Source organism: Elephas maximus, chromosome 22 (genome assembly GCF_024166365.1).
Source record: "Elephas maximus indicus isolate mEleMax1 chromosome 22, mEleMax1 primary haplotype, whole genome shotgun sequence".
Lineage (NCBI taxonomy): Eukaryota > Metazoa > Chordata > Mammalia > Proboscidea > Elephantidae > Elephas > Elephas maximus.
The window spans coordinates 21,653,658-21,680,298 of NC_064840.1; the positions used below are offsets into that span (position 1 = coordinate 21,653,658).

The 26,641-nt window shown below is 49.6% G+C and overlaps 1 protein-coding gene across 5 annotated transcripts in view; it reads right to left on the reverse strand.

Moving 5' to 3' along the window:
- Positions 1-26,641, reverse strand: part of MED15 (mediator complex subunit 15) — a 74,001-nt gene that overhangs the window by 12,302 nt on the left and 35,058 nt on the right. For 2 of the 5 annotated variants that reach the window (XM_049865372.1, XM_049865371.1), the window contains exons 3-9: positions 22,830-22,881; positions 21,129-21,158; positions 20,109-20,300; positions 9,193-9,410; positions 7,739-8,065; positions 6,061-6,180; positions 420-539 (exon numbers count right to left, since the gene is read on the reverse strand). In XM_049865372.1, the coding sequence (XP_049721329.1) occupies positions 420-539; positions 6,061-6,180; positions 7,739-8,065; positions 9,193-9,410; positions 20,109-20,300; positions 21,129-21,158; positions 22,830-22,881 (1,059 nt within the window). The remainder of the gene's footprint in view (positions 1-419; positions 540-6,060; positions 6,181-7,738; positions 8,066-9,192; positions 9,411-20,108; positions 20,301-21,128; positions 21,159-22,829; positions 22,882-26,641) is intronic. The other 3 variants (XM_049865375.1, XM_049865373.1, XM_049865374.1) reach the window with 2 other exon arrangements.

A 26,641-nucleotide genomic window follows, 5' to 3' on the forward strand; every position in this document is an offset into this window, starting at 1 on the left:
GCAGGGAGAGTGAGTTTCCAAAAGGGCCCTGGGACTCAGGACCCTGCTGAGAGGCCAAGGTGGGGAGCAGAGATGGATGACCCTGGGTGAGGTTTGGGTGTAACTATCCAAAACACTAAAGTACTTGAAAAGATACGGAGCTCCCATCTTCTGCAGAAAATGGTAACATTAGAACTCTCCAAAATACTAAGCTGAAAAATAAAAAACATATTTTGCTTATATCCCCCCAAAAAACATACACTGGGTTTTGCCTCATGAAATAAAAGAAAGGTGAAGCCTGGCTGGCACCCTGCCGGCAGTTGTAAACGCATGTTCCTGTGATGACAGCGGTGTGTGGGAAGGAGGGTAAGTTACCCTTTGCTTCCTGGGGGCCTCGGTGTGTGCTGCCTGCAGGGGTGCAGTGTGCTGATGGTAAATACCTGAGCCGGGGGCTGTCCGCCCGTGGGAAGGGCGCCTGGTGGTGCGGCCGACACAGCGGTGGAGGGCGGGAACCGGGCTCTTACTTGCATCCCGCCTTGGGCCATGGCTGCGGTGATCATCTTTGGGGACAGAGGGACAACAGACAAAGTAATCGCAACACAGAAACGCAGTGCACGGGCAGGGTGAGGCGCAGCGCGTGCACTTTTGGGACCGAGTGCCCACAGCGAGGTGCCTCTGAAGGTGGCGGGATGTAGGCAGATGGGGGGAGGAAGTGAGGTGTGCCGCCTACATGTCCAAACCCTCAGCATCCACAGGCCTGTCTAGGCATCAGGAATGTAGAAGAGCCCCAAGAACGCTGCCTCCAGGCTGTTCTAGGGGCTCATGCCTTCGTGTGTCACCCTGAACAACCTCTGATCTGCTGGTGAGCCCACAGGAGCAGTGGTCAGAATCAAAGGTGGGTTTGTGGGAGAGCAGGCTACTGGGGTCAGACCTCAAAAACATGATGACATTTCACCAAATCTGCTACAAGGACAGTTCTCTGTGACTAACAGCCCACCTTCAGCGGCCCCTTGCAACACTGTTTCCTCTCCTCAGTCAGCCACCGGAGAACAGTTTTGGGGACCTGCACTCAGCCTGTTTGTCCCTCATCACCTCCGGGCCTCTCTCAGGCTCCTAGTTCTGGAATACACTCAGGAAATGGGTCTTTAAAAGCCAAACCAAAGGGGAAAGGTGGGAGGGAGAAGCATGGGACCTGCCTGGAGGATGTGGAGAGGGGTTTATGTGAAAGCTCCCTCCGAAAGAATGGGCAGATTTGTTCTTAAACACCCCAGATGATTGCAGGTTCCAGGCTCCACTGCGGGCTGGAACTGTGCTTCTATGAATGTGTGCTTCTTGAACTATAAAGGCAACGTGGTAAGCCTGGTGCAGCCATGGCTCCTGGCCTGGCTTGCACTCATAGGAACTCAAGCGGGGGGCTCCCAAGGCCCCACCACCCTCACTGTGGGCCCTGGGTCAGGGGGATGGAGGCCTCATCTGGTCCCTTGAGGGCAGGGCCTGCACGCGCTCAGCACTAGTAACACAGCCAAGCTCGGAAGAAAAGCAGGACGGTGCCACAGAATAGCACACCAGCTCCGGGAGGCTGTAGCTGGTGTGCAGAGAATGGAGCCACTGGAGGAGAGCAGCCTGTGGGCAGTGCCCGCATCGCATGTGCCCCAATGCACACTGTGGGCCGCATGCAGCAGGCCCTATGAGCCAGGAGGCGTGAGCACAAGCAGGGGCCAGCCAGAGCTGCATGGCAGCAGCTGCGGGAGTGGGACTTTGGAGGGGACATTCCTGCAGCCAGCCCTGGACAAATGAACTTCCCTGGGGTGGGGGGCAGGGGCTGAGGAAGTTACCCCCCACCCCGGCTGTGTGCCAAAATGAGGGAATGATCCTGCTGGGCCCACCGTCCACTCCCCCGCATATCAGACACAGAAGTGGGATGGGGACTGGGGGTGCTCAAAGGCTCAGTGTCCTCAGGGCTTGAGGAGGGTCTATTCCTGCCAGAGGCCCTGCCCTGATGGTGCGGCCACATATAGCTCTCCCGATCTCGGCTACAGAGCATGGGGGGCGTGCAGGCACTGAAGTAATGGTGCCACGCCATTTACAACTGGCCAGCTGCCCTCAGCGGAAGCCACCTGAGAGGGTGGTAGCAGCAACAGCACCCCTTCCAGAGAAGGAGAAGAGGCCTTGAAGTAAGGTTGGTGGCATGAGAAACGCACAAACTCTTTTCCCAGGAAAAAAAAAAGTATCATGGGAAGAAAAGCTTGAATCTAATTTGCTACTGACTGTTTCTCTTGTAACTGAGAAATCCTAATAAGGAAGCCTTATTTTCTTTGAACAGCGAGTTGCAATGAAAACACACCAGTCACATTACTGAGCTGGATGAGCAGGCCGCCAACCAACAGAATCTTCTTCTGAAGAGATGCTAGCTACACTGTACAACCTGCCAGCAGTTGTCCACCCAGAGAAAACCTCATGCACCTGCCCACAGGTCGTGGGTCTGCCCTTCCCCTATGCAGCGGGCGCCGGCCTTGGAGGGCCTCTCTGCACCACCCAAGCTCCACCAGAGAGCAGCTGTACCACAGCTACATGAGCCCACCCATGACGGATGTCTGTCTGTGAAGACAATTCTCTATAACTCGTGCATTATAGTTTTCATACTGCCAAATATCATAGTTACTGAACAAAAAAAAAAAGTTAAAAAAACCCCCCAAAGCCCAGAGGGATTGTTTGCAAATGGAAATGTTCCTCTCAGCTTCTGTCCTGTGTGTGTGGTCACAGAGAGTTCAGGGAGGAACCGGAAGTCAGTGCAGCTAAGCTGGAGCTAAGGGCAGATCCCTGGAGCCCTGGTGGTGCAGTGGTTAAGAGCTTAGCTGCTAACCAAAAGGCTGGCAGTTCAAAGCCACCAGCCACTCCTCGGAAACCCTATGGGGCAGTTCTATGCTGTCCTATAGGGTCACTGTGAGTCAGAGCCAACTCAGAGGCACCAAACAACAACAAAGACCCTCCTCCCAGGGTGGTGTGGTTGTCCTCAGCCACCTGAGGAGCATCAGCTAGGAGACAGCCACGCACACACGCTGCAGGGCTGCCTGAGTTTCCTGGAGTACAAGACGCCTTGGGGCTACAGCCCCAGCTGAGGGCTCCCCAGTTCCCTCTAGCATGATCCAAAAGGGCGGCTGGTCAACGTTCTCGGACCAAGGCCACCGGAGGACCCCAAACCCAGTATGTGTTCGATGAAACAAGAAGCCTGCTCTGCAGGGTTCCTGTGACAGCTGGGTGGTCTCTGTGGAGCTGCAACAGGTGGTCACTGTGAACAAATGTCTACTGTGGACACCTCATAGGAAGCGCTGCATCTCTGGACCCTGGTTAAAATACTGGCTAACAGCATTCAAGGGCTCCAAACATGTTTTTGCCGTTTGACCCAGTAATTCACTTCAGGAGACAACCCAGAAGTCAGCCAAACGTCAAAATAGGAATCACGGTGTCACTTGTAGTAGAAAGAACTCAAGATTCTAGAACAAGAGAGTAATGAGGGACAGTGGCATATGTTCACAGGAGAAAAATCACTGCCATTCAAGTAACGTTTACCAGCAGGTCTTAATTCATGAGTATTTTACTTCCACATGTGAAAAAACCTGAATATAAAATCCTACATGCAGCATGGCTTCAAAATGGAAGAGAACTAGGAAGAAAAGACACCAGAACATTTCTCCTTTGCTTATTTATACTTTCTCAAGGAGCCCTGGTGGCGCAGTGTTTAAAGCACTTGGCTGCTAACCGAAAGGCTGGTGGTCCGAAACCACCAGCGACTCCGTGGAAGAAAGATCTTCCATGAAGATTTGTAGCCTTGGAAACCCTATGGGGCAGTTTTACTCTGTCCTATAGGGCTGCTATGAGTTGGAACTGACAACAGTGGGTTTTGTTTTTTTTTTTTTAAAGGCATCCTGGAGGCACAATGGTTAATGGTCTTAGCTGCTAACCGAAAGGTCAGTGACTTGCACCCACCAGTGGCTCTGCGGGAGAAAAGCTCTGGTGGTCTCCTTTTGTAAAGGTTATAGCCTAAATCTTATGGGGTAGTTCTACTCTGTCCTATAGAAAGTCTATGAATTGGAACTGACTCAATGGCACACAACAGTAATACACATATTAATTTACACATCTCTCACTTTTCTAATCTTACACAGTCGCCGCATAAGAACTTCTGAATCACAGCATCTGCAGCCTTGTTTTGCCCACTGTTATCAACCCAGCTCTCCAAAGAAGGCTGTGAATCCAAAGATCCTGCCTCAGGAAGGTTGGCCACACCCAAGTCACTCGCGGGGACCCTGCTGTTGCTAGAACACTGAAGAGAGGTTGGCCACCCTCCACGAAGCTGCACTGGCTACGGAGGCAAGACCCAGAGCAGCAGCCAGAACCAGCAAAGCAAAAGATAAAGAAGCTTGAAGCGATGCGTCTGGTCTAAAAGCACACCATAGCTGCGAACTGCGCGTCTGCAGTCTTCTGCTCCTCCTTCCGCTGAGTGAACGCCATCCCTGTCTCTCCCACTGGAGCGCGTGCACAGGTGGCCCCCGTGATAGTTGAGGGGGCTCGAGAGTAGCCAAGGGCAATGGTTCCTGCCGGTGGCCAGTCACCCTGTGCCGCCCTGTGTGACTCTGAACATGCACCACCTCCTCTTAGGGCCTGAGAGGAGGGCCTTGCCATGAGACGGAGGACCCGGAGGGAGAGCCTGAGTGAGCAACTTGCCTCAGAGCACGCAGCTGGTGGCGGCAGAGACGGACTCCAACCTCGGCACACAGGGCTGCAGCCTCCCCCAACTACAAGCACAGAGTCTGCAGTACAGTTCCCGCAAGACCATGTTTGAGCCAGTGGGGATGAGGGGGCCCTGGGCTCCAGTTACTTAGTCCAGTGATGACGGAGGCTGCTTGATGGGCTCAGCAGTCAGTACCCAGACACTTTCGATTCCCTCAGATGGCATTCTCCTCCTCAGGCAGCTGCTCAGGGACTTGGACAATGTAGCTGGGACCAGAAGGGCTGTCACAGGTTGCCCCCCACACTGGGAACCGGTGTCTGATACAAACGTGAACACACCACCCCCCAGGCATACAACCTGAGGCGCCGAGCCACTGACACTGTAGCAGATACATGGTGAACAAGGGGGGCACAGGAATGGCACTGACACTGCTTGTCAGGCTGGGCCCAAAAACCTCGTCACACAAGCAAACACAGTCTGACTCCAAAACCAAGGCTCTGCTTCTGAATTGGGACTATCAGTGCTTCCACCACTGGATGGAGACAGGAAGAACAAGGAAGGTCCCAGTCTGGAAGATTCTCCCCTCACCACCAGCACAAGGGTGATGGGGACCTTCCAAGAAACCACATGGCCTGGCTCTCCAACCTCTAGACAGGAATGAGGATCAGGCCTCCTCATAAGCAGTCCCTATTCTGTCCCATCTATGCCTGATGCGACCCAGTAGAGCTGGCGTGCATACTCCTTGTCTCGCAAGGCCTATGGACCACACGCAGGCCAGGTCCTACGTGCAGGGCAAGCCCATTGACTGCGGGGAAGAATGGAGGCAGAGGCGCTCTTCCTGTACTCGCCAGAGCCAGCAAAGGTGAAGGCAGCCCTCTGGCCCACTGCGCAGCATCTCTGGGGCTGGCCCAGTCTCCAGGAGACACGGCTGCCCTCAGCCTCTCCCCGGCTTCTAGAGCTGCTCTCCACCTCACGCATAGCCCTGACCTCGGAGACTGAGACCGAAGCTGAGGGTCAGATGGAATGCGCTGAACTCTCCCCTCTCAAATGCACGTTCTGTCACTCTGTGGGAGGGGAAGGGAAGATGAAGGAAGAAGCAAAAGAAAGGAGGAAATGCCTGTGCACGACACAGCTGCTGTGGATCAGGCCCTGCGTGAGGAGAGCTGGCCGGTCCAGGACCAGGGCCAGTTCCTGGAGGAGCTCTCGCCCTGAAGAGTACAAGAGGGGAGAGAGGCCTCAAAATCCGTCCAGGACCCCAGGCTGCAGTGCCACCTGCAATTCTACTCCGTGCGTGTGTGGGCATGCACCTGCTGGGGAACTACGAGACCCCGTGGCTCTAGGGCCCTCACCTGGACTCCGGAAGCTACCATCTGGGTGGCTTGAGGTGTCTGTACTGTTGTCTGCTGCTGTACCTGCGGCTGCACCTGCGGCTGTACCTGTGGCTGCTGTACCACCATCGGCGCTCGGACCTTGAGTGGGGGAAGAGGACTCATTGAGGAGCCACCCAGGGCAGAGGGCAGAGCACCCACTATCTCTGTGGAAGCTTTTAACTTCAAAGCTTTTCCGGAGATGGAGGACAGGATTCTCACGACATCACTGGCTATGATGTGGCTTCCTCTCTGACCCACAGCCCACAGGTTCATCAGAACATCCCACCCCAGCCTGCTTGAGATCACATGGCTCAGCCCCACTGCTCCCCACTGTGGCGAGAAGTAGCGCTGCTCCTGCTGGGACACCTGCATATGCCCATCACCACTGGTGACCACCGCAAGAAGCAAAAACTTCCCCAGTGGACAGCACAGCCCAGCTCGCTCAGCTCTGGACCAGCACAATGATAGCCACAAGCAACCGTACTGAGCCCTGGACTCCTGGAAGAAAGGTGAGCCTGGGCCACAGAGCCCAGAGGACAAGCAGGGCAGCTGTGGAACCAGTGGGTAGGCAAGCTGCAAAAAGTGTGGCTCCCTCCTTGGAAGTTTCCATCCATGCCACCAGATCCAACTGCAGCAGGGTGCATGGAGCTCAGGTCCTACAATTCCCAGAGGTCTGGGCGGTGGGCTGGCTTGTAGGTGACAGCTGTGTGATGGGACCTTCCCTAGCCTCCTGGCCTTCCTGTATGAGGCCTCTATCTACCCTACCAGTGTGGCCTCATCCACTCCACTCCACTCAATGAGTGGGAAACAGGAAAGGTCACGAGAACCAAGAAAGTAAACCAAAAATCAGGTAAAAGCGGCCCCTCAGCCAGGCTATCCCCACTCCGCTGGCTCTGCTTTTTGTTGTCTGTGTGTCACTGCTGTGATTTGTTTTGTACAGAGGATGCAAAATGTACAGAAAACGGTATTTTATATAATAAAAACCACACACACACGAAAACAAACCCAGTTGCTGCTGAGTCTCCACAGGCTCACGGCGACCCCAGGTGTGCCAGAGTAAGACTGTGCTCCACAGGGTTCTCAGTGGCTGATTGGTCAGAAGTAGACCACCAGGCCTTTCTTCCGAGATGCCTCTGGGTAGACTCGAACCTCCAACCTTTCAGTTAGCAGACGAGTGAGTGTTCACTATTTGCACCACCCAGGGACTCTTTCATAGAATACCTCCCTCCGGGCTAAGAGATCTGTGCTCAGGCTGTAACTGTGCAGTTAGCAAACCATGGGTGACACCAAACGAAGGAGGCACATCCACCCCAAAAGCAAGAATATGCGCGGTGCCTTGTGGCTCTGATTACCCAAGATTTCAAGTTGTCCCTGGACACCGTTAAGGTCATCCACAAAGCCTGGAAAATAAGCAGCCGCCCCCAGAAGCAGTGAGCAGCACCGTGAACAGCAGCGTTCAGGCTGCAACACTCTCGGCCGAGCTGCGCTGGGGAATCAGCCTTAGGGTGGGTGTGGGAAAGGCTTGCTTGAGCTCCAATGCTTGAAAGAGGAGGAAGTGCCATTTGCACTTGAAAATCCTCAGGCACAGCTGCCAACAGAGTCAGTGGCCAACGCCCTTGCCCAGAGCTGTGCCCTGCCCTGCACTGTGGGTACTCACAAGTTTCAGCTGCTGCTGCGTGTACAGCATCTGTCCCGACAGGGCTGGCGCCTGGGATGGCACAGACTGTGGCGGCAGCTGCAGTGGTTGGTTCTGAGCAACTGGCGGCTGTTGGGGTGGTGGCGGCGGCGGCTGGTGGTGCTGCGGGTGATGCATCTGCTGCAGCTGCTGCGGTAGCGCCTGGGCGGACGGAGGCTGCGGCTGCTGCATTGGTGACTGCTGCATTGGTGCGGCCTGCAAAGCCTGCTGCTGCTGCTGCTGCTGCTGCTGCTGCTGTAGTTGCAGCTGTGCCATCCGCTGCAGCTGCTGCTGTTGCTGCTGCTGTATCTAGGGACAGAACAAGCAACAGTCAGCCCCCTCACCCCCGGGGGTGCCAGCTGCCCCGTGCTGGCCGTGCTCTCAGGAAGCCCACGTGGGCAGTGGCACAACCTGCAATGATGGCTGCCTGGGCTGACTTCTCTAATGAGAAGGGAACGGGCTGCTCACAGAGGGGCTCTGGGCCCCTGAGGTCAACACTGCGGACACACAGTGTGCCTCTGTGCTCTGCCACCGAGCCCCTCCACCTCTGTGCCTGGAGAACATGAAAGAAGGGTAAAGGGAAGTATCTAGATGGTTAGGCATAGGGTACTAGAGAACAGGTGCAGCCCCCCAAGCAAGGACAAGTGCTGGGATGACTGCTGATTCCTGAAGCCTTCTCCAGCGATGCCTGTCTGTGCCTCAGCAGTCAGCAGTACAAGCCTCACGAGGACAGTCGACGTCTGCTTTCCGGAAGTGACGGAAAGGTGGGGCCTGAAGGTCCACCATCAGTTCTGGGAGTCAAGACCTCCAAGACGCACAGGAGGGTGGCAGCTGGGGAGGGGGGACAGGCAAGCTAAGGCCTGGAGAAGCCGGGGGATGGAGGGGCCATGTGACCTGACAGTAGGTGCTGAACGTGTCTGGACTGCGACTGCAAACCGTGTTCCTACAGAGCTTCCAAGGTGACACGCCACCCCCTGCAAACACCAGCTGGGAGTCGATGACACCGTGGCCAGCCGCCCGAGCGCTCAGAGGCCGAGCGGAGGCGTGCAGGTCCTCAGGAGGAGTGCCACCCCCGGCTGGGACCAGCATTCCGCACCTCGGAGTGTGTGGGCTTCTCACGTTTTGCGTTGGCTAACTCTCCCGTGAGTCTCTTCCGCCCAGAAGCCTCCGCTGACCCAGCACCTCAGCGCCTAGGAGGCCCGCGCCAGACCCTGCGCCTGACCGAGGCCCCCTCTGCACCCTGCCCCTAAGTCTCCTCCTCACCGTCCCCAGGCCGCGAGGAGCCAAAGGAGGGGGCTGGCGGTGGGGGGGCTCTGGGCCCCCGCACCCAGCACCGCGGCAGCACGCCCAGGGCCCCCGCGGCCAGCACCGCGGCAGCGCGCCCAGGGCTCGCGGGCGACAGGAGGACGCGGAGGGCGGGAAGGGGAGCCTGGTACCTGCTGCTGGTTCTGATGGTGCAGCTTGATCAGGTGCTGCTGCTGCTGCTGCTGCTGCTGGAGCTGCTGCTGCTGCTGCTGCACCGCCGCCTGGAACTGCTGCTGCATGGCGCTCTGCTGCGCCTGGAACTGCTGCTGCTGCTGCTGCAGCGCCGCCTGCTGCTGCTGGAACTGCTGCTGCTGCTGCTGCAGCGCCACCTGCTGGAGCTGCAGCTGGGCTGGAGATGGAGACCCGAAGTCAGCCACGGCGTTCTCCAGACCCCACAGGGCCGCACAGCAATAGATACGACAAGCAGCAAAGGGCCACAGCCATCACAGGCAGGAAGGACATTCAGACGGAGCCCACTGCCTGGACGACTGCAGGCCACAGGTCTACGTTCACTAGTTTGAACACATCATTTACTACGGAGACACAGGTATGGTGGGAAGTAGCATTTGGGTTTATTATGGGACCTACTACGATGAATTACTCTGTAACAGCCAATGGGTAAAGAAAAATGTGAATTAATTGCGCTGGATGGACAAGAGGCCTGGTCGTAGGCTGTAAGTTTCCCAGTTACAGACACATCCTATGAATGGAATTATATACTATATGGTCCTTTGTGACTGGCTTCTTTCACTCAGCATGATATCCTCAAGGTTCATCCACGTTGTAGCATGTATCGGTATTTCATTCCTTTCTACTGCTGATTAATAGTCTACTGTATGGATATACCACAACTGGATGGACACTTGGGTCATGGGTTTTGGTTTGGATGGACACTCGGGTCATTTCTATTTTTTGGTATTAAGAGTGCACAGTCATGTACAAGTTTTTGTGCAGTGGAGCTTCTTTCTGGGGTGATGAAATGTTCTATGATTGACTGAGGCAATGACTGCACAACACTGAATATATTAAAAATCATGAATCATGTACTTCTAAATGGGTGAATTGTATGGTATGCAAATTATATTCAATAAAGTGGTTTGAAATAGCCAAAACAATCTTGAAAAAGAACAAAGTAGGAGGACTTATACTTTCAATTTGAAAATGTACTTTAAACAGGATACAAACATAGAGACTAATAGAACAGAACTGAGAATCCTGAAATAAACCCATACATCTATGGACAAAAAGACTGTTCAATGGGGAAAGAACAGACTCTTCAGTAAATGGTTCTGGGACAACTACATCTCTACATGCAAAAGAATGAACCCGAACTCCTACCTCACACCGTATATGAAAATGAACTCAAAATGGATCAGTGACCTAAATATAAGGACTAAAACAAACTTTCAAAAGAAAACACAGGGGTAAAGCTTCAAGACCTTGCTTTTGACAACAGATTCTTAGATATGACACCAAGAACACAAGCAACAAAAGAAAACATATATTGGAAAAGATAAACTGAACTTCATCAAAACTAAAAAAGTTTTGTGCATCAAATGACAGTATCAAGAAAGTGAATGGGAGAAAGTATTTGGCAATCGTAACCTGATAAGGGTTTAATATCTACAACATATAAGGAACTCTTAAAATTCAATAACAAAAGGCATCCCAATTAAGAAATGAGCAAAGGACTTGCTTGGCTAGGACTTAATATATAAATGGCCAATAAGCCAAAAACCTGTTGCTGTTGGGTTGATTCTGACTCATAGTGACCCTACAGGACAGAGTAGAACTGCTCCATGGGGTCCCAAGGAGTGGCTGGTAGATTCTAACTGCCAACCTTTTGGTTAACAGTCCTAGCTTGCTGTAGCTCTTAACCACTGTGCTACCAGGGCTCCATTTAGGAAATGGACAAAGGACTTGGATAAGACTTAATATACAAATGGCCAATAAGCACATGAAAAGATGCTCAACATTATCATGAAAATGCAAATCAAAACAACGAGATACTACTTCATACCCACTAGGATAGATATTATCAGAAAAACAGAAAATAACAAGTACTGGAGGGGATGATGAAAAACTGGAACCCTCATCCACTGCTGGTGGAACTGTAAAATGGGGCAGCTGATGGAACTGTAAAACAGTTCAGTGATTCCTCAAAAAGTTAACCACGTTACCATGTGACCCAGCAATTCAACTCCAAGGTATACATCCCCAAGACACAAGCAGGGACACAAACGGATATGCATACACTAATGTTCACTGCAGCATTATTCACAATAGCCAAAAGGTGAAAACAACCCAAGTGTCTATCAACAGGATGGATAAACAAAACGTGGTATATCCACACAATGGAATTCTTTTTAAAAACAAAACAAAACAAAACCCATTGCTATCCAGTTGATTCTGTCTCAGGGTGACTCTATGGGACGTAGTAGAACTGCTCCATAAGGTTTCCAAGGAGCGGCTGGTGGATTCGAACTGCTGACCTTTTCATTAGCAGCCAAGCTCTTAGCCACTGTGCCACCAGGGCTCCAAAAGAATACTACTCAACTATAAAGAGAAGAAAGTCCTGATACATGCCAAGACATGAGTCTTGACAACATTACACTGATTAAGTCAGACATAAAGGACAAATATTGTATAATCTCACTTACATGAAATATCTAGAATAGGCAAATGCACAGACACAAAGTTTACAGTGGTTCCCAGGCACTGGGAGTTAGGGAGAATGGGGAGTGATTGCTTAAAGAGTACCGTTTCTGTTTGTGTTGATAAAAACTTCTGAAGATAGTGGTAATAGTTGCACACGTTGAATGGAATTAATGTCACTGAATAGTACGCTTAAAAATGCTTAAAATGGCAACTTTTTTGCCACATATATTCACAGTAAAATAATGCTCTTAAAAAAAATAAAGGAGAAATAATACAGAGATCCCTGTACACTTTGCTCAGTGTCCCCTAATGGTAACATTTGTAAAATCATAGTATAAAATCACAGTTAGGATGTGTGCTCATGTGTGCATGCATTTATTTCTGCACGATTAGATCATCAGGGTATGACAGCATATCCCCCACAACATCAAGCCACTGAACAGTTCCCACAGCACAAGGTGCTGCCGCCTCTCCACGGCAACGCCGCCCCGCACCCCCGGCAACCACTCGTGTGTCCTCCATTTCGCAAATTTTGTCATTTCAAAAATGTAATGTAAGTGGAACCATACAAGATGCAAGTTTTTGGAATTAGCTTTTTTCACTCAGTATAATTCTCTGGAGATGCATCCCGGTTGTATTGTATCGCAGCCTGTTCCTTTTTACTGCCAAGTATTTCACAGCACGGACATTCCACTTTAACCAGTCACCTGTTGAAAGGTATCTAGTGTGGCCCCCAGTTCTGGGCTATTACAAACAAAGCTGTTACAAACATCCATGTACAGGTTTCTGTGTGAACAGTCTGCATTTCTCTGGGATGAACAGCCCAGGATGCAACACTGGGTCATATGGTAGTTGCATGCCCGGTTTTTAAAGAAACCGCTTAACTGTTTTCTAGAATGTACCATTTTACGTTCCCATCAGCAATGTATGAGAGATCCGGTTTCCCTGCATCCTCGCCAGCATTTGGTGTGGTCATTTTTCAGCCATTCTGATGGGCGTGAGAAAAAATTTCAATCTTCTTGTTACTTCTATAGTCAGAGAACACTGTATGACAATAATACGTTGAATGTTGTTGAGACTTGCTTTACGGTTTATTTTTATAAATGCATTTGTTCTATCTACATCCTTAGATTAAGCTTGCCCATTACGTTGTTCAAATCTTCTCTAACTATCAATAAATGAAAAAGGTAGCTGAAATAACGGCCAGATACATTTTGTTCATCTTTTATTTTCAAAGGTTTCTAACATTTTATGTGTGTTTCCTGTATATAGCTGTATTGTTTTCTTTTATTTACATTCAATCCCACATTTCCTGTCTTTTAGTAAAAAAAAAAAAAAAAAGCTTTTACTAGGAAAGCTTAATCCATTCACATTTATTGTGATTACTTGTATTTTTCCACTTGTTTCTATTTGCTTTCCTTTTTCTAAGCTTCTTCTTTTTAAATTGCATTTTTGCTGGATGGTTGAAATCAATTTTGTATATTGGCTGGATTTTTGTCTTTTTTTCCTCTTCCTCATTCCATTTTTTCCTGTTGGTTTGAAATTTACAAATCATTTCTATTGTTTCAGCAAATACTTTTTCAATTTTATCAAGCATATTTAACTTAACACAGTGTAAAGTTGATCACTATTTTAACCTCTTTCTCAAACAGTACAAGGACCTTAGAGCACTAATTACTTTTTAAATTAGGTTTACTATCTTTTTTTTACTTTAATATTCGTGTCTTCAGTGAAGGTTCACAAAGCAGTTTAGGTTCCCGTTCAACAATTTTTGCACAAGTTGTTCAGCACCATTTGTTACATTCTTCACCAACCGCGAACATTCTCATTATTTCTGTTCTGGTTGTTCAGTTTCCATTAACCTAGTTTCCCTGCCCCTTACATTCTCACCTTTGTTTTAAATTAATTGTTGACCATTCGGTCTCATATATATATATATATTTTTAGTGGTTTAAACAAATGGGTTCATTTTTTTCACATAATATGAAGTCTATGGGTAGGCCATTGCTGGCATTGGTTCAGCTGCTCATCAGAGTCACTCTCCAAATCGGGTTTCATCCTCATGGTCACAACATGATGCCTAAAACGCCATGCATCATGTCTTCCTTCAAAGGAAGAAGTAAGGCAAGTGGGAAGGGGTTCTGCCTCGCCAACTCTGTCTCTTTTAATTAAGAAAGCAGAACATATAGGTGATTTTTAAAATGAGCACAGTACTCACAGGTGATACTATTTTTTTTTTGAGCCAATTTGTTATTTAGCTACAAGATGACCCCAGGTTAGTCTGGGGTCTGAAAAGTCTGAAGAATATCTCAGGGCAATAGTCTCAGGGATTCCTCCAGTCTCAACCAGTCCAGTAAGTCTGGTTTATTTTTAGGAACCTGAGGTTCTCTTCCACATTTTTCTCCCATTCTATCAAGGTCCATCTATTACGGCCCTGATTAAAATGGTTGGTAGTGGTAGCTGGGCACCATCTAGTTTTTCTGGTCTCAGGGTAGATGAGGCCATGGTTCATGTAAATTATTTGTCCTGTAGGCTAGTTTCTTCTTTGAGTCTTTGGTTTCCTTATTTGTTTTTTGTTCCAGATACTAATTAGTTTTTAAAGAGAATTTTTACATGAACACAATGTCCCTGGTATACATGCTATACCCCCTCCTGACTTAATGGTACCTACGTCATACACTGGTCGTTGTTGATGTTGTTGTGCGCCGAGTCGACTGTGACTCACAGTGACCCTATAGGATAGAAGAGAATGGCTCCGCACGGTTTCCTAGGTTGTCATCTTTATGGCAGCATATTGCCAAGTCTTTTCTCCCATGGAGTGGCTGGTAGATTTGAACCACCCACCTTTCAGTTAGCAGCCAAGTGCTCAGCCATTGCGCCACCAGGACTCCTCACACACTGGAGTAGGAATTAAATAACGTTATAGATAAAACACTCAAGAGAGTGTTTGGAACGTTGCAAGTCCATATGGAGGTTCGCTCTGAGCATGATGATTTTACGACCCAGCACCTGTCTGTCATTCTGTGGTGGCTTGTAAGTTGCTGTGATGCTGGAAGCTATACCACTGGTATTTCAAATACCAGCAGGTTTTCAGTGGAACTTCCAGACTCAGATACAGTAGGAAGAAGAACCTAGAGATCTACTCCCCCCCCACAAAAAAAATTAGCCAGTAAAATTCTTATGGATAGCAGCAGAACACTGTCTGATACACTGCTGGAAAATGAGCCCCTCAGGTTAAAAAGCACTCAAACTATGACTTGGGAAGAGCGGCCTCCTCAAAGCGGAGTTGACTTTAATGGCATGGATGAAGCAAAGCTTTGGAGACTTTCATTTGTTGACATGGCACGACTCAAAATGAGGAGAAACAGTTGCAAACATCCATTAGTAACCAAAATGTGGAACATTTGGAGTATTGATCAAGGAAACCTGAAAGTTGTAAAAAATGAAATAGAATGCTCGAAGATTGATATCCTAGGCATTTGTGAGTGGAAATGGACTGGTATTAGCCCCTCTGAATCGAACAATCATATGGTCTACTACAATGGGAATGACAAATTGAAGAGGGAAGATGTCACATACACTGTCAAAATGAACATTGCAAGATCTATTCTGAAGTACAACACTGTCAGTGATAATATCCACACACCTACAAGGAAGATCAGTTAATACGACTATTGCTCAAATTAACACACTGATCAATAATGCCAAAGATGAAGAAAATGAAGATTTTTACCAATGCCTGCAGTCTGAAATTGATCCAATATGCAATCAAGATGCATTGATAATTACTGGCGATTTGAATGCAAAAGCTAAAAACAAAGGATCAGCAGTTGGAAAATATGGTCTTGGCGACAGAAACGATGCCAGAGATCTCATGATAGAATTTTGCCAAGACCAACGACTTATTCATTGGAAATACCTTTTTCAACAACATAAACAACAACTATACACGTGGGCCTCACAGGATGGAATACACAGGAATCAATCGATTACATCTGTGGAAAGAGACGATGGAGAAGCTCCATGTCATCAGTCAGAACAAGGCCAGGAGCCAACTGTGGAACAGACCATCAACTGTTCATATGCAAGTTCAAGACAAAGCTGAAGAAAATTAAAACAAGTCCAACAGAACCAAAGTACAACCCTGAATATATCCTGCTGAATTTAGAGAGTATCTAAAGCACAGACCTGACACACTGAACACTGATGACCAAAGACCAGATGAGCTTTGAGGTGACATCGACGTCACACATGAGGAAAACAAAAGGTTGTTAAAAAGACAGGAAAGAAAGAAAAGACCAAAATGGATTTCGGAAGAGACTCTGAAATTGCAGAGTAGCTAAAATGAATGGAAGAAATGATTAAATAAAAGAGTTGAACAGAAAATTACAAAGGGTGGCTTGAGAAGACAAAGTATTACAATGAAATGTGCAAAGACCTGGAGTTAGAAAACTGAAAGGGAAGAACACGCTTGGCAGTTCTCAAGCTGAAAGAACTGAAGGAAAAATTGAAGCCTCCAGTTGCAATACTGAAGGATTCTATGGGCAAACTACTGAACAACACAGGAAGCATCAAAAGAAGATGCAAGACTGTAACCAATGTCACAGAACAATTTGTATAAAAATGGTTAAATGGAAACCTAATTTGCTGTGCAAGTTTTCACCTAAAAAAAAAAAAAAAGATGGAAGAAATACAATCATTGTACAAAAAGAATTGGTCGCCGTTCAACCATTTCAGTAGGTAGCCTATAAGCAAGAACCTATGGTATTCGAGGAAGACACTGGTGAAAAACAAGGCTCCAGGAATTGACGAAATACCAATTGAGATGCTTTAACGATGGATGCAACAATGGAAGCACTCACTCGTCTATGCCAAGAAATTTGAAAGACAGTTACCTGGCCAACCAACTGCAAGAGATCCATATTCTTGCTCGTTCCAAAGAAACAGTAAAGCCAAGATGACTTCTGGAAACTGACCAGATCAGACGGACACCTGCAGCACATCTGAGTAGCTGGTACCTTACTAACCTTACCCTGAGGAGTTTTTGCATTACCGAAGGATATATATATTTTTACTGAGCTTTAGATGAAGGTTTTTTTTGAAGGTTTACAGAACCAGCTTCTCATTAAAACAATTAATACACATACTGTTTTGTGACACTGGTTGCCAACCCCATGACGTGTTAACACACTTCCTCTCTCAAACCTGGGCTCCTGATCTCCATTCATCCAGCTTTCCCATCCTCTCCCACCTTTTGTCCTTGCCCCTGGGCTGGTGTGCCCATTTAGTCTCATATACGCGGCTCAGCTACATTTATTACTGTTTGTTTTATGGGCCTGTCTAATCTTTGGCTAAAGGGTGAACCTGCGGAGTAACTTCAGCACTGAGTCAAAAGGGTATCTGGTGGCCATACTTTCAGGGTTGAAGGACTAATTGTTAATGATTTCGATAGGTAAAATGTATGTGGAGAGGGCAGTAACCCTGCAAATGTCAAATATGTAGAATTCATAGCTAAAAAAACAAAACAAAACTGGGGTGGTCTGCAGGGCAATAGGTTTCTTGTGTTTATGACCATGGGTTTATAATTTTGCCAAAAATAATTGGTTGGGTGGCAGCCTGCCCTGCGATTGGTCTATTTTATGCACCTTGTAGGTCGGTCGTGGTCAGTCTATTATGCAAATAAGATACCTAAAACCATTGAACAGGATTGAGTGACGTGCTCATACAGTCAAACCTACGAAACTCAGAATCTGTGGAAGGCAGAAACCTGTCAGAGAAGGAAAACTCAAATGAACAAACTATCGATATAAAAATGGTAAGACTGTATCCTGTCATAGGCTGAAAGCTTCTGCCACCCAAAAAAACAAGGCAGTCCCATTGAGTCTGGTTCTCACAGGCTTCACTATTTAAGCAGCCAACCTGACAGAGATTTTCAGAGAGAGACACAGAGAGAGTGAGAAGAAGCTGTAACACTGAAGACAGCAAGAAATGGCATGAGATGGTGAAAAGCAGCCAAGAGATGGCAGAGCCTGGTAGCAGCAACCCTGAGTGAATGGCCTGCCTGCAGGCATGGCTGAGGAGCTGAGAGCTGTCTTGGTTGGAAGCTGTCCTGACTGAAGAACCGTATCCTGTCTTCTGAGTTGTATCCAGTTATTTCCAAGGTGATTCTGATCCCGAGTTGTAGTCTGTTACCTCCCTAATAAACCACTTAGCTGTAAGTACAGTTGGTGAGTTCTGTAAGACACTGCAGTGAATTACTGAGCCCAAAGAAGGGAGGAATACTACTGAAGGGAGGGGAAGTAGTTGTGGTTAGAGATGGTGGAGTGGTACATCGGCTTGGAGAAATTGGAAATCTGGGGCATTTCTAACTTCTGCCTCATAGGAACCAGCTTGGCGCTGCTTCTTATTGAAGAACTTATTTGTTCATTTGCACATCCTTCCACAAACTGTCCCTGTGTCCATATCAGGCATGTTTATGAGAAAAGGGAGAAATGGGAGCTTGGGATGTGGAACCAAGCGAAGATTGTTTTAGAACGGAGAAGCTAGAATGTGCTATGAGACAGATGGCAAGAACTCAATAAGTGGAAGAGACTGAAGACATGAGAAGGGAGGAGATGGCTGGTGACGGGAGAAGGTCCCAGAGCAGGAGCGCGTGGGAATGAGGGTACGCCGGCCTGGGAAGAGTGAGGCGACGCTCATACAGGAAGCCTGGCCCTGAATGGAGTGGGAGGGTTAAAAGCGGGTGTTCGGGGCAGATAGCCTGGGTTGGAGCCCAGCTCAGCAGGCCTGGCTGTGTGGCCCCACAGTTCTAGGCCTCAGCTGCCTCACTAGCAAAGTAGAGAGGGCAATGCTGCCCCTCTCAAAGGGATATTGTGGGGTACACATGGCAAAAATATACCAAAACACAAAATCCTGTACAAAACGTTCACAACAGCTTTATTTGTAATGCCCCAAACTGGAAGCAACCCAAATGTCCTTCTAGGGTGAAGGAATAAGCAAACTGTGGTGCATTCATACCATAAACACCACTGGGCACAGGAAGGCATAATTACTGATACAGCCACTAGGATGATCTCAAGGGCATCATCCTGAGGAAAAACAGCCAATCTCAAAACATCACATACTGCATGATTCTATTTATATGGAACTCACAAAGTGATGTAACCACAGAGCCGAGTCCAGGTCAGCAGTTGCTAGGGCTCTGGCTGAGGGAGGGCGTGTCATTAACGGGTAGTGTGAGAGAGCTCCTTGTGGTGATAGAGCAGTTCTGTATGCTGTCTCGGATGGTGGTTACATGATTCTACATGTGATAAAATTTCACAGACACACACACACACACACAAACATACACAAGAATGTACGAAAAAACCAGTGTGGTCTGAGTAAGGTCTCCACCTGAGTTAACACTACTGCCCCAATGTCCATTTCTTGGTTCTGACACTGTGCGAAGGATGATATTCTCATGGGAGAAGTGGAGTGAAGGGCGTGTGGGAACTCTCTGTACTATTCTGCAACTTCCTGTGAGTCTTAAGCTATTCCAAAAATTAAAAGTTACAAAAAGGAAAAGAAACATTACAGCACACTTAGGAGAATCTGAGGGTACATCAAGACAGGCCCTGGAGAAGAGGGAGAAGGTTCTCTGCTTCCCCTTGAGAGAAGCTACGGGCCACCTGGAACACCAGCATTGCAGCCCTGCTCCTGGCCAGAGCAGCCATGTAGCTGGGACAAGGGTCCACCTACTGCAGGGAAGCGAACAAGAGGACAAAGCTCTTTCTCCAGGGAAGGGGAAGCTCCATGGAGATGTGGCTAAGCCACAAACTAGGGCTGACCAAAGGGCAAGAACAGTACTAGAAGGGATGGCTCCCAAGACCTGGGACAAATAAGGGGTCTTGGGGCACTGGCCATAACACTACTTCATGGCTGAGAACACCATGAACATAATTGTCTCTATCGTAGTTACAAAACACAACCCGGATAGAGTCTCAGGCCACCCCCAGCCTCCCACAAGTCTTCCTCTCTTGCCTAGGAGTAGAAGGGCCTTGATGTTACTTCACCCTTCTGGTAGCTCAATGAAGGCTTCAAACTTTGCTCTTTCTACACGCCAAAAACACCCGAAACCAAACCCGTTGCTGTCAAGTCGATTCTGACTCAAAGTGACCCTACACGACAGAGCAGAACAGCCCCCATAGGGTTTCTAAGGAGCGGCTGGTGGATTTGAACTGCTGACCTTTTGGTTAGCAGCCGAGCTCTTAAGTACCATGCCACAAAATAAAAAATACAGAGCTATTCGGAACTTCTCCCTGATTTTCTCGACACCATTGGAAGCAAAGGAATACGACACGTCATCACTGCAAAGACAGTTGCAAGCTCTGTGGATCACGGTACTCACTCTGCGGAGTTGCTGTAGACACCACAGCCATGCCATGTGGGGTTATCCCGGAGGTTCCTGGAGGTGGCTGCCCCATGGTGCCCAGGCTGCCCATCCCGCCCATGGACTGCCCCGGGCCTCGAGCAGCCATGCTGATTCCAGTGGCTCCTGCGGCAGGGGTGCCAGTCAGGTTCTGCAGGGCATTCATAGGATCTGTGGGATACAAGGTATCTTAGAAAAACCCACTGACTGGGTGGGGCTCGAGGATATAAGGCCTCAGGAGCATCAACCCCCTCTTCTTACAGGCTCCACTCCTCAAAGGTCCCAAGTGGTGGGGGCCCACAGAGTCCCAGGAGCCTCCCCAGGCCTTGGTCTGGCAACTCGCACACCAGGGGCCAGGACACAGGGTGTATCCATCACCTGAGCCCCCCAAAGTAGGGAGGAAGCCCCATATCCCTTGCCTGGTCTGTGCAAGGGTCCTAATGTGAAGGGGCCTTGAGGGCTGGAGGCAGCACCCTGCCAGCATCCCCCTCTTGCTGTGGGCACACAGCTGGGAGGTCCCAAGACTCAACAAGGTATAATGGCATTACACCTTTCACAAAAAATGGCATACTTTTACTCACAAAGAAACTGTGTAACTAAAGAATGCGAATTTCTGCTGTTCTCTAAGAAATACTACCACAAGTAATTACATGGACCATGCTACAATAGTTCTTGCCCACAGAGCCCAAATTGTAGAAGATGTGGACAATTTTGTGGATTTGGATACTCCTTTTGCTGAGTGTTCAGTGAAGCTAGACAGGTGTGTCACCTGCCCTCACAGTCTGAGAGAAGGAAGGGAGGGAGGAAAGGCCAAGACCCTGCTCAGCAGCATTCACACGGATGTCGGATGCTGGAGCTACCTGCTGGAGGTGTTCTTTTTGCAAATGTTCGCCTCTATTAACAGGTGAGGCTCAAGCATATACAGCACCCATTATCTCCTTCCTGTCACCCCAAACCTAAAACTGGGAAAACTTTAATTTAAAAAGGAAAAACTCTTACCGCCCACAGAAGCTTGAGATTTCTTGTTATCTATACAGAAAAACAAAAACAAAAAACACCAAAGTAAACAAAGTTTTACACAACCACAGCCCCCTGGGGTCAGTCAGTTTGGTAAGTCATTTGCTAAAGCTGAGCTGTCCTGCCTAGAAACTAGACAGAACACATGCAGAGCCTGGCAGCCTGAACCTCCAAGGAGCTCCCAAAGAGCTGGGAAACCTCCAGGGGATGGAACTGGCTCAGGGTCAGCCTGGGGCCCTGGAGAACTGCTCCAACGCTGGGGCCCGATGAGGGTGGTAGTGTCTCCCCTCTGGGTTCCCTTTCTTCTCAGGTCAAGGTCTCAGCCCAGGCCCCGAGAAACAAGAAGAGAGCTAAGGAGTCCATGATGGGCCTAGATGGTGCTGGGAACGCCACGTCACCTCCCGCCCAGTCTCCTCTGTCCTCAAGGTTCAGAAAGTACCTGTTCAGGGCTGGCTCAAAGCTCCATGCCTCCCTGTGAGCCCGAGGGACAGGGCCACGGGCCCAGCTGACTACCAACACCCCACCTCCCAGCAGCCTTGCCCTGATCCAGGCTCATGGTTCCTTCTCTCCTGCATCTCAGAGGACTTCCCCAGACATCGTAAGGAAGTGAAATCAAGCGGAGTTTACCTTGCCAGCTGCTGGGCTACAAAGTGTGGACAGAAGTCAAACCCGCTGGCCCCCCTGGAACTCCTAAGTTGTCAATGGTTCCCTTCACCCTGGGATCCTGGTTCTGTCAGCCAACAGGCGGCAGCCCTGGCTTTTCAGAAGTGAAGGGTGTCGCTGCACCCCGAGGTCCAGGGACCTTGGTAGTCCTCTGTGTGTTCAGTGTAAGTGTGTAGTTCTACTCCTGAACGGAAGCTGTCGTTGCCTCTACAACCAATATCCTGACTGTAGCCAGACCATGGGGGAGAGGCGGCAGGACCTGTCTGTGGGCACGCTCCCAGCATGGCAAGCATCAGGAGGCACCCCAGTCTCCAGTGATGAGACAACCGCGCTGGCAGGAAGTACTGCAGGCTGAGACCACAGAGCGCCCCGCCACCGCACTTTCCTTTGGGGAGACCATGACCATTCAGGAATGCTCAGTGTCTACCTGTGTTCCACACACTTACACAGAACACACGAAAGACCACCAAGATCCCAAGACCCCAGGGTGCAATACCACCATTCACTCCTGAAAAGCCAGGGCTGCTGTCTGGTCACTGACAGAACCAGAAGGATTCCCAAGCTGGAGGAGGTGGCATGTGGCAGGGGTCACCCAGCCTCCCTCCCAGGCGGTGACCCAATGGCAGAGAACTAGAGGAGAGGACTTTAGGAAGGCAACCTCAGAAGCTTGCTCCCCCAGCAAGAACACATATTTAGGTCAGGCCCCTGTGGGTTAATGAAACCTGGGAAAGGGAAGCTTCCATTCCAGGGCAAACATTGTTTCTTTAAGAATTTGACAAGTAAAAACAGCAGTGCTTTAAAAAAGGAGATTAAACTGACCGCTCTGAGATCTACCTTCCCATTAAGCCAAAACGCACGTTTTTGAGGCTGAGACTTGGGGAGGTGGGGATACTGAATTGAATGAAGTGCAGTGAAGAGCTTTCTTAAAAGCAAGCCTGCTGGCAGTCAGGCGTGTTCAGACGCCACGACTCCTGCAGAGGCTGCAACCACAACAACACAGAAACAAACAACTTTACTCACGAATGTCTCGAAAGTGAATAATGAGCCTGGCCACAAGAGAGAGGTATTCGTCCTAAAAATAGAAACAGGAAGCAGATTAATCCCAGATAGAGCTGTGAAACCAATGACCTCTTCCCCCGTTGCTGGCACTGCTCCTGTCATGGAGCCGAATGAAACAGACAGTGATGACGCTGACGCGCCACCCAGGCTCTGGCCTCTCTGGAATCCATTGCTCAGAGGAGAGCTGTCAGCGTTCAGCTGTGCCGGCCAATAAACAACACAGAAACAAAAACAAGACTGTGCTGGGCCCTCTGGAGCTGAGCGAGCCAGAGACCCCTAAGCAGCACCTCCTCAGAGGAGACACCATCTGGCTGGTGAGGTCAGGCTAGTCTGTTAGGGCTTCTCTGAAGTGGATGAGGGTGGGCATTTTTTGGGCAGCATTTGTATTGAAATGCTTTCACTTTTAATACCCCGCCTGCTCTTTTCCCTAGGGATGCAAATCTGGACTGGCTGCAGGCGGTGCTTTCCAGAGATGTGAGTCCGAATACCATGTCTCTGGCAGTGCTTAGCAGGGTGGCCTGCCCTGGAGTGTCATCTCTGCACCCACGGACACTCATTCCCAGGGATCCGGGTAAATCACTGCTCTGAGTTTGTCTGTTGTCCACAAAAGAACATCTCAGTTAAACTGCCACCAGAATGCAGAGCAAAGCCCCCATCCTCTGCCCCGTGCTGCTGCGATCCGAGTCTTTGCCCCAGAGAGCATGCCAACAAGGCAGCATCCACCCAGCCCCATGCTCAGCCCCAGCACTGGGGAGGTACATTCCAGGCACACACGCCTGTGAGCTCAGGGACAACCAGGAAAATGAATGTCACAAGACAACCCCTAGAGAAACGAGAAGTAAAATCAAAGTGGTTTTGGATGAATATAAAAAGATAAGGACATTTTCTGAATCTTTAATTTTCCTCATCTATCTCCAAACTCCACCCCACCGCCTTTTTCCAGCTGAGGAAATGAGCAGAGGATAACCCAAGGGGAAGGTGGCCCCAGGAAGGGAGGCGAAGCAGGGACGATGGCTGTAGGCAGAGGGGGTGGCACAGGAGGGGCAGTGAGATGCTGCTCTGCAGAGGGCACTCAGGAGGTCTCGGTGACACTCTCAGCTGCCGACACCCCCACCAATTCCTGGCGGGAAAGACAACGTTCTGGGGTGACAACCCCACTCCATCGCCTGCCACAGGGCTGGTCCTTACGGGACAGCAGTTGGTGACTGGGGAGCAATGAAGGTATGGGGCCAAGGAAGTGCAGAACAGAAATGAGGTGGCCAAGCGCAAGAGGACAAGGCCCCAGGGAGAGCCGGACCAGTGGCTGACACAGCATTAGGACCCTGGGCCATCCTTCTCCATTTCCATAAAAGGCAGAACAAGAGGAGGTAGGTTTAGAAAGCAGCAACGTAGTACTTCCGCTCAGACATCTTATACGTGAAATGAGGCCCAGGAACATGTCCTCAGGCCCTCTCTGCACAGAACCAGGACTGAGTGAGACACACCTCCCGCCGACCACTGGAGTTGGGGACAGAGGTGCCCACGCTGCAGGGCCCAGTGCCACTCCTGCTCAGTCTGTGCTCGCCTGAAGCTGATTTGCTACCATGGGGGAAAGGCTCAGGAGACCAGTGTGGGGGAGGAGAGGAGGAACAGGATTACCTGACAGGTGACACAGGGCACCCGGAGCAGTTATGTCACATTTCCAGCTGAGCAACTTTTCTGTGGGTTAAACCAAATAAAAAAACCAAATCCATTGCCGTTGAGTTGATTCTGACTCATAGCAACCCTAGACAGAGTAGAACTGTCCCACAGGGCTTCCAAGGAGCACCTGGTGGATTTGAACTGCCAGCCTTTTGGTTAGCAGTTGTAGCTCTTCACCACTACAGCACCAGGGTTTCCACATGTTTCCTAAATTCTTCTAAAGGCTGGGTCATCCTGGAACATCTTGGGGCTGAATGCTGGGAGTCAACTGCAAGAGTACCCCCACGTTCCTTCTCAACAGGAGAAAAACCCAGAATCTGAAATTGTGCCTCTGGGCCTCAACCACCCCCTCCCCCGGGGCCTGTGGTGTCACTGCTCCCCACACTTCCTCCCTTTGCAATGCTGGTGCCCAAACTGACCCTTCCCAGGCATGAGAATTTCTGTCCAGACAGACTGGTTATGGTACTCTCCTTTATACCAAAGCACCCCAAGCTTCCTGAGACAGTTCCAGGGAAATGAGCTGAAGAGGAGCACGTAACCTTCCCCTCAGTCAGTACCAGCTCCCCTGCTCGCTATGAAAACATGAAATGTCCAGGTTGCTTGTGAGGCTGGTGTTACCAGGCCATAAACAGTAACCACCGGGACCAATAACAGCTCACACCTGAGCACGATGAAGGGCTGGGGCAGTTCTAACCACTTTACGTGCACTACTGCATTTTTATACAGATAACACACGCCTTCTATGTTTGTTTGCCAGCCGTGTTCTGCCGCCATGACGCAGTTAAGCATTCTGACCCATGGATCCAGAGAGCAGAGTGCCTTCGGGCAGGAGGCTTGCTGGCAGGGGTAGGGTGCCTCCAGGTACTTGCTGGCCAGGTTAAAGAGCTGTTAACACTTGTCCAAGCAGGGTAGGAAGGAGGTCAGAGGCCAGGCCCAAGTGGAGGCCAGGGGCTGAGGGCCAAGAAAGAGGCCTGTCCTGAGGGAGCTGGGAGGAGCCTGTCCTTCAGGGGCTGAGGGGAGGCCTGCAAGGTCAAGAGGAGCTGAGAAAACTGTCCTGCACGGAACAAGGCAGGGATGTGCTCCTCTCTTTGGGGGAAGTCTTCCAGACTCTGCCTACGTGCTTCCTGATCCCGATCCTCAATTGTAACTGTTACTTCCCTAACAAACCCCTAAATATGGTCTGTAGCTTCTGCGTGGCCACTTCAATTAATTATAGAACCCAGTAGGGAAGTAGAGAGTGCTGTGGGAGTGATGGCTGGTGTCACAATTGGTAAAAAGGGTTGGAGGAGGTATATTTGACCTCTGCCTTACAGGAATCAGCTTTGGGCTGATCCTGATTCTCCCTTCTCCCGAAGTCAGAGGAGGTCTGACATCACATCTTTTTGACATAGACAGAAACAAATGAGCTGGATATCAAATCGGTGGGAGAATCATACAGGGAAAAGAATTCTTCTGAGTGACTTTAAAAAAGCTACCACTCACTAGTGACTATCCTATGGTATGATGGATTGCTTTTTATATGTTTTTTTTTACTATGATCTTGTAACTCCCACCAAATGACAGGGTGGAACTATGCACATAAGGTGCTTGTGGCCGATTGAGGGACTGGACAACTTGCTAATAATGCAAATAAGGTACATGGCACCTTCGTGGAGGTGGGACCATGCAAATAAGATCTATAGAACCCTAACGAGGGGATTGGTTGGTTTTGCCATCCTGCTAGGCTTACTGGAGGTGACGGGGTGGGAGTGGTGAGAACCTCACCATCACTGAGATGGGAGCGGAGCACGTCCTTTGGACCTGGGATCCCTGCGCTGGGAAATTCCTGGACCCAGGAGACAGGGAGAACTGTAAAACTGGAGATGGCAAGAAGTAGAAGCAGCAGAGCAGGAGACTGGCAGGAGACAGTGTGGCAGGCTTCCTGACCCATGGAGTGAAGAGTGCTGAGTGCCTTCGGGCAGGAGGTTTTTGGGCAGAGTGCGGTGCCTCTGGGTACTTGGCAGAGGAGGCAGGCTCACTGACCCATGGACTGAGAAAGCTGAGCACCTTGGGCTGAGGCTTGGTAGTGGGGAAGGCAGAGCTTATTGGTAGAG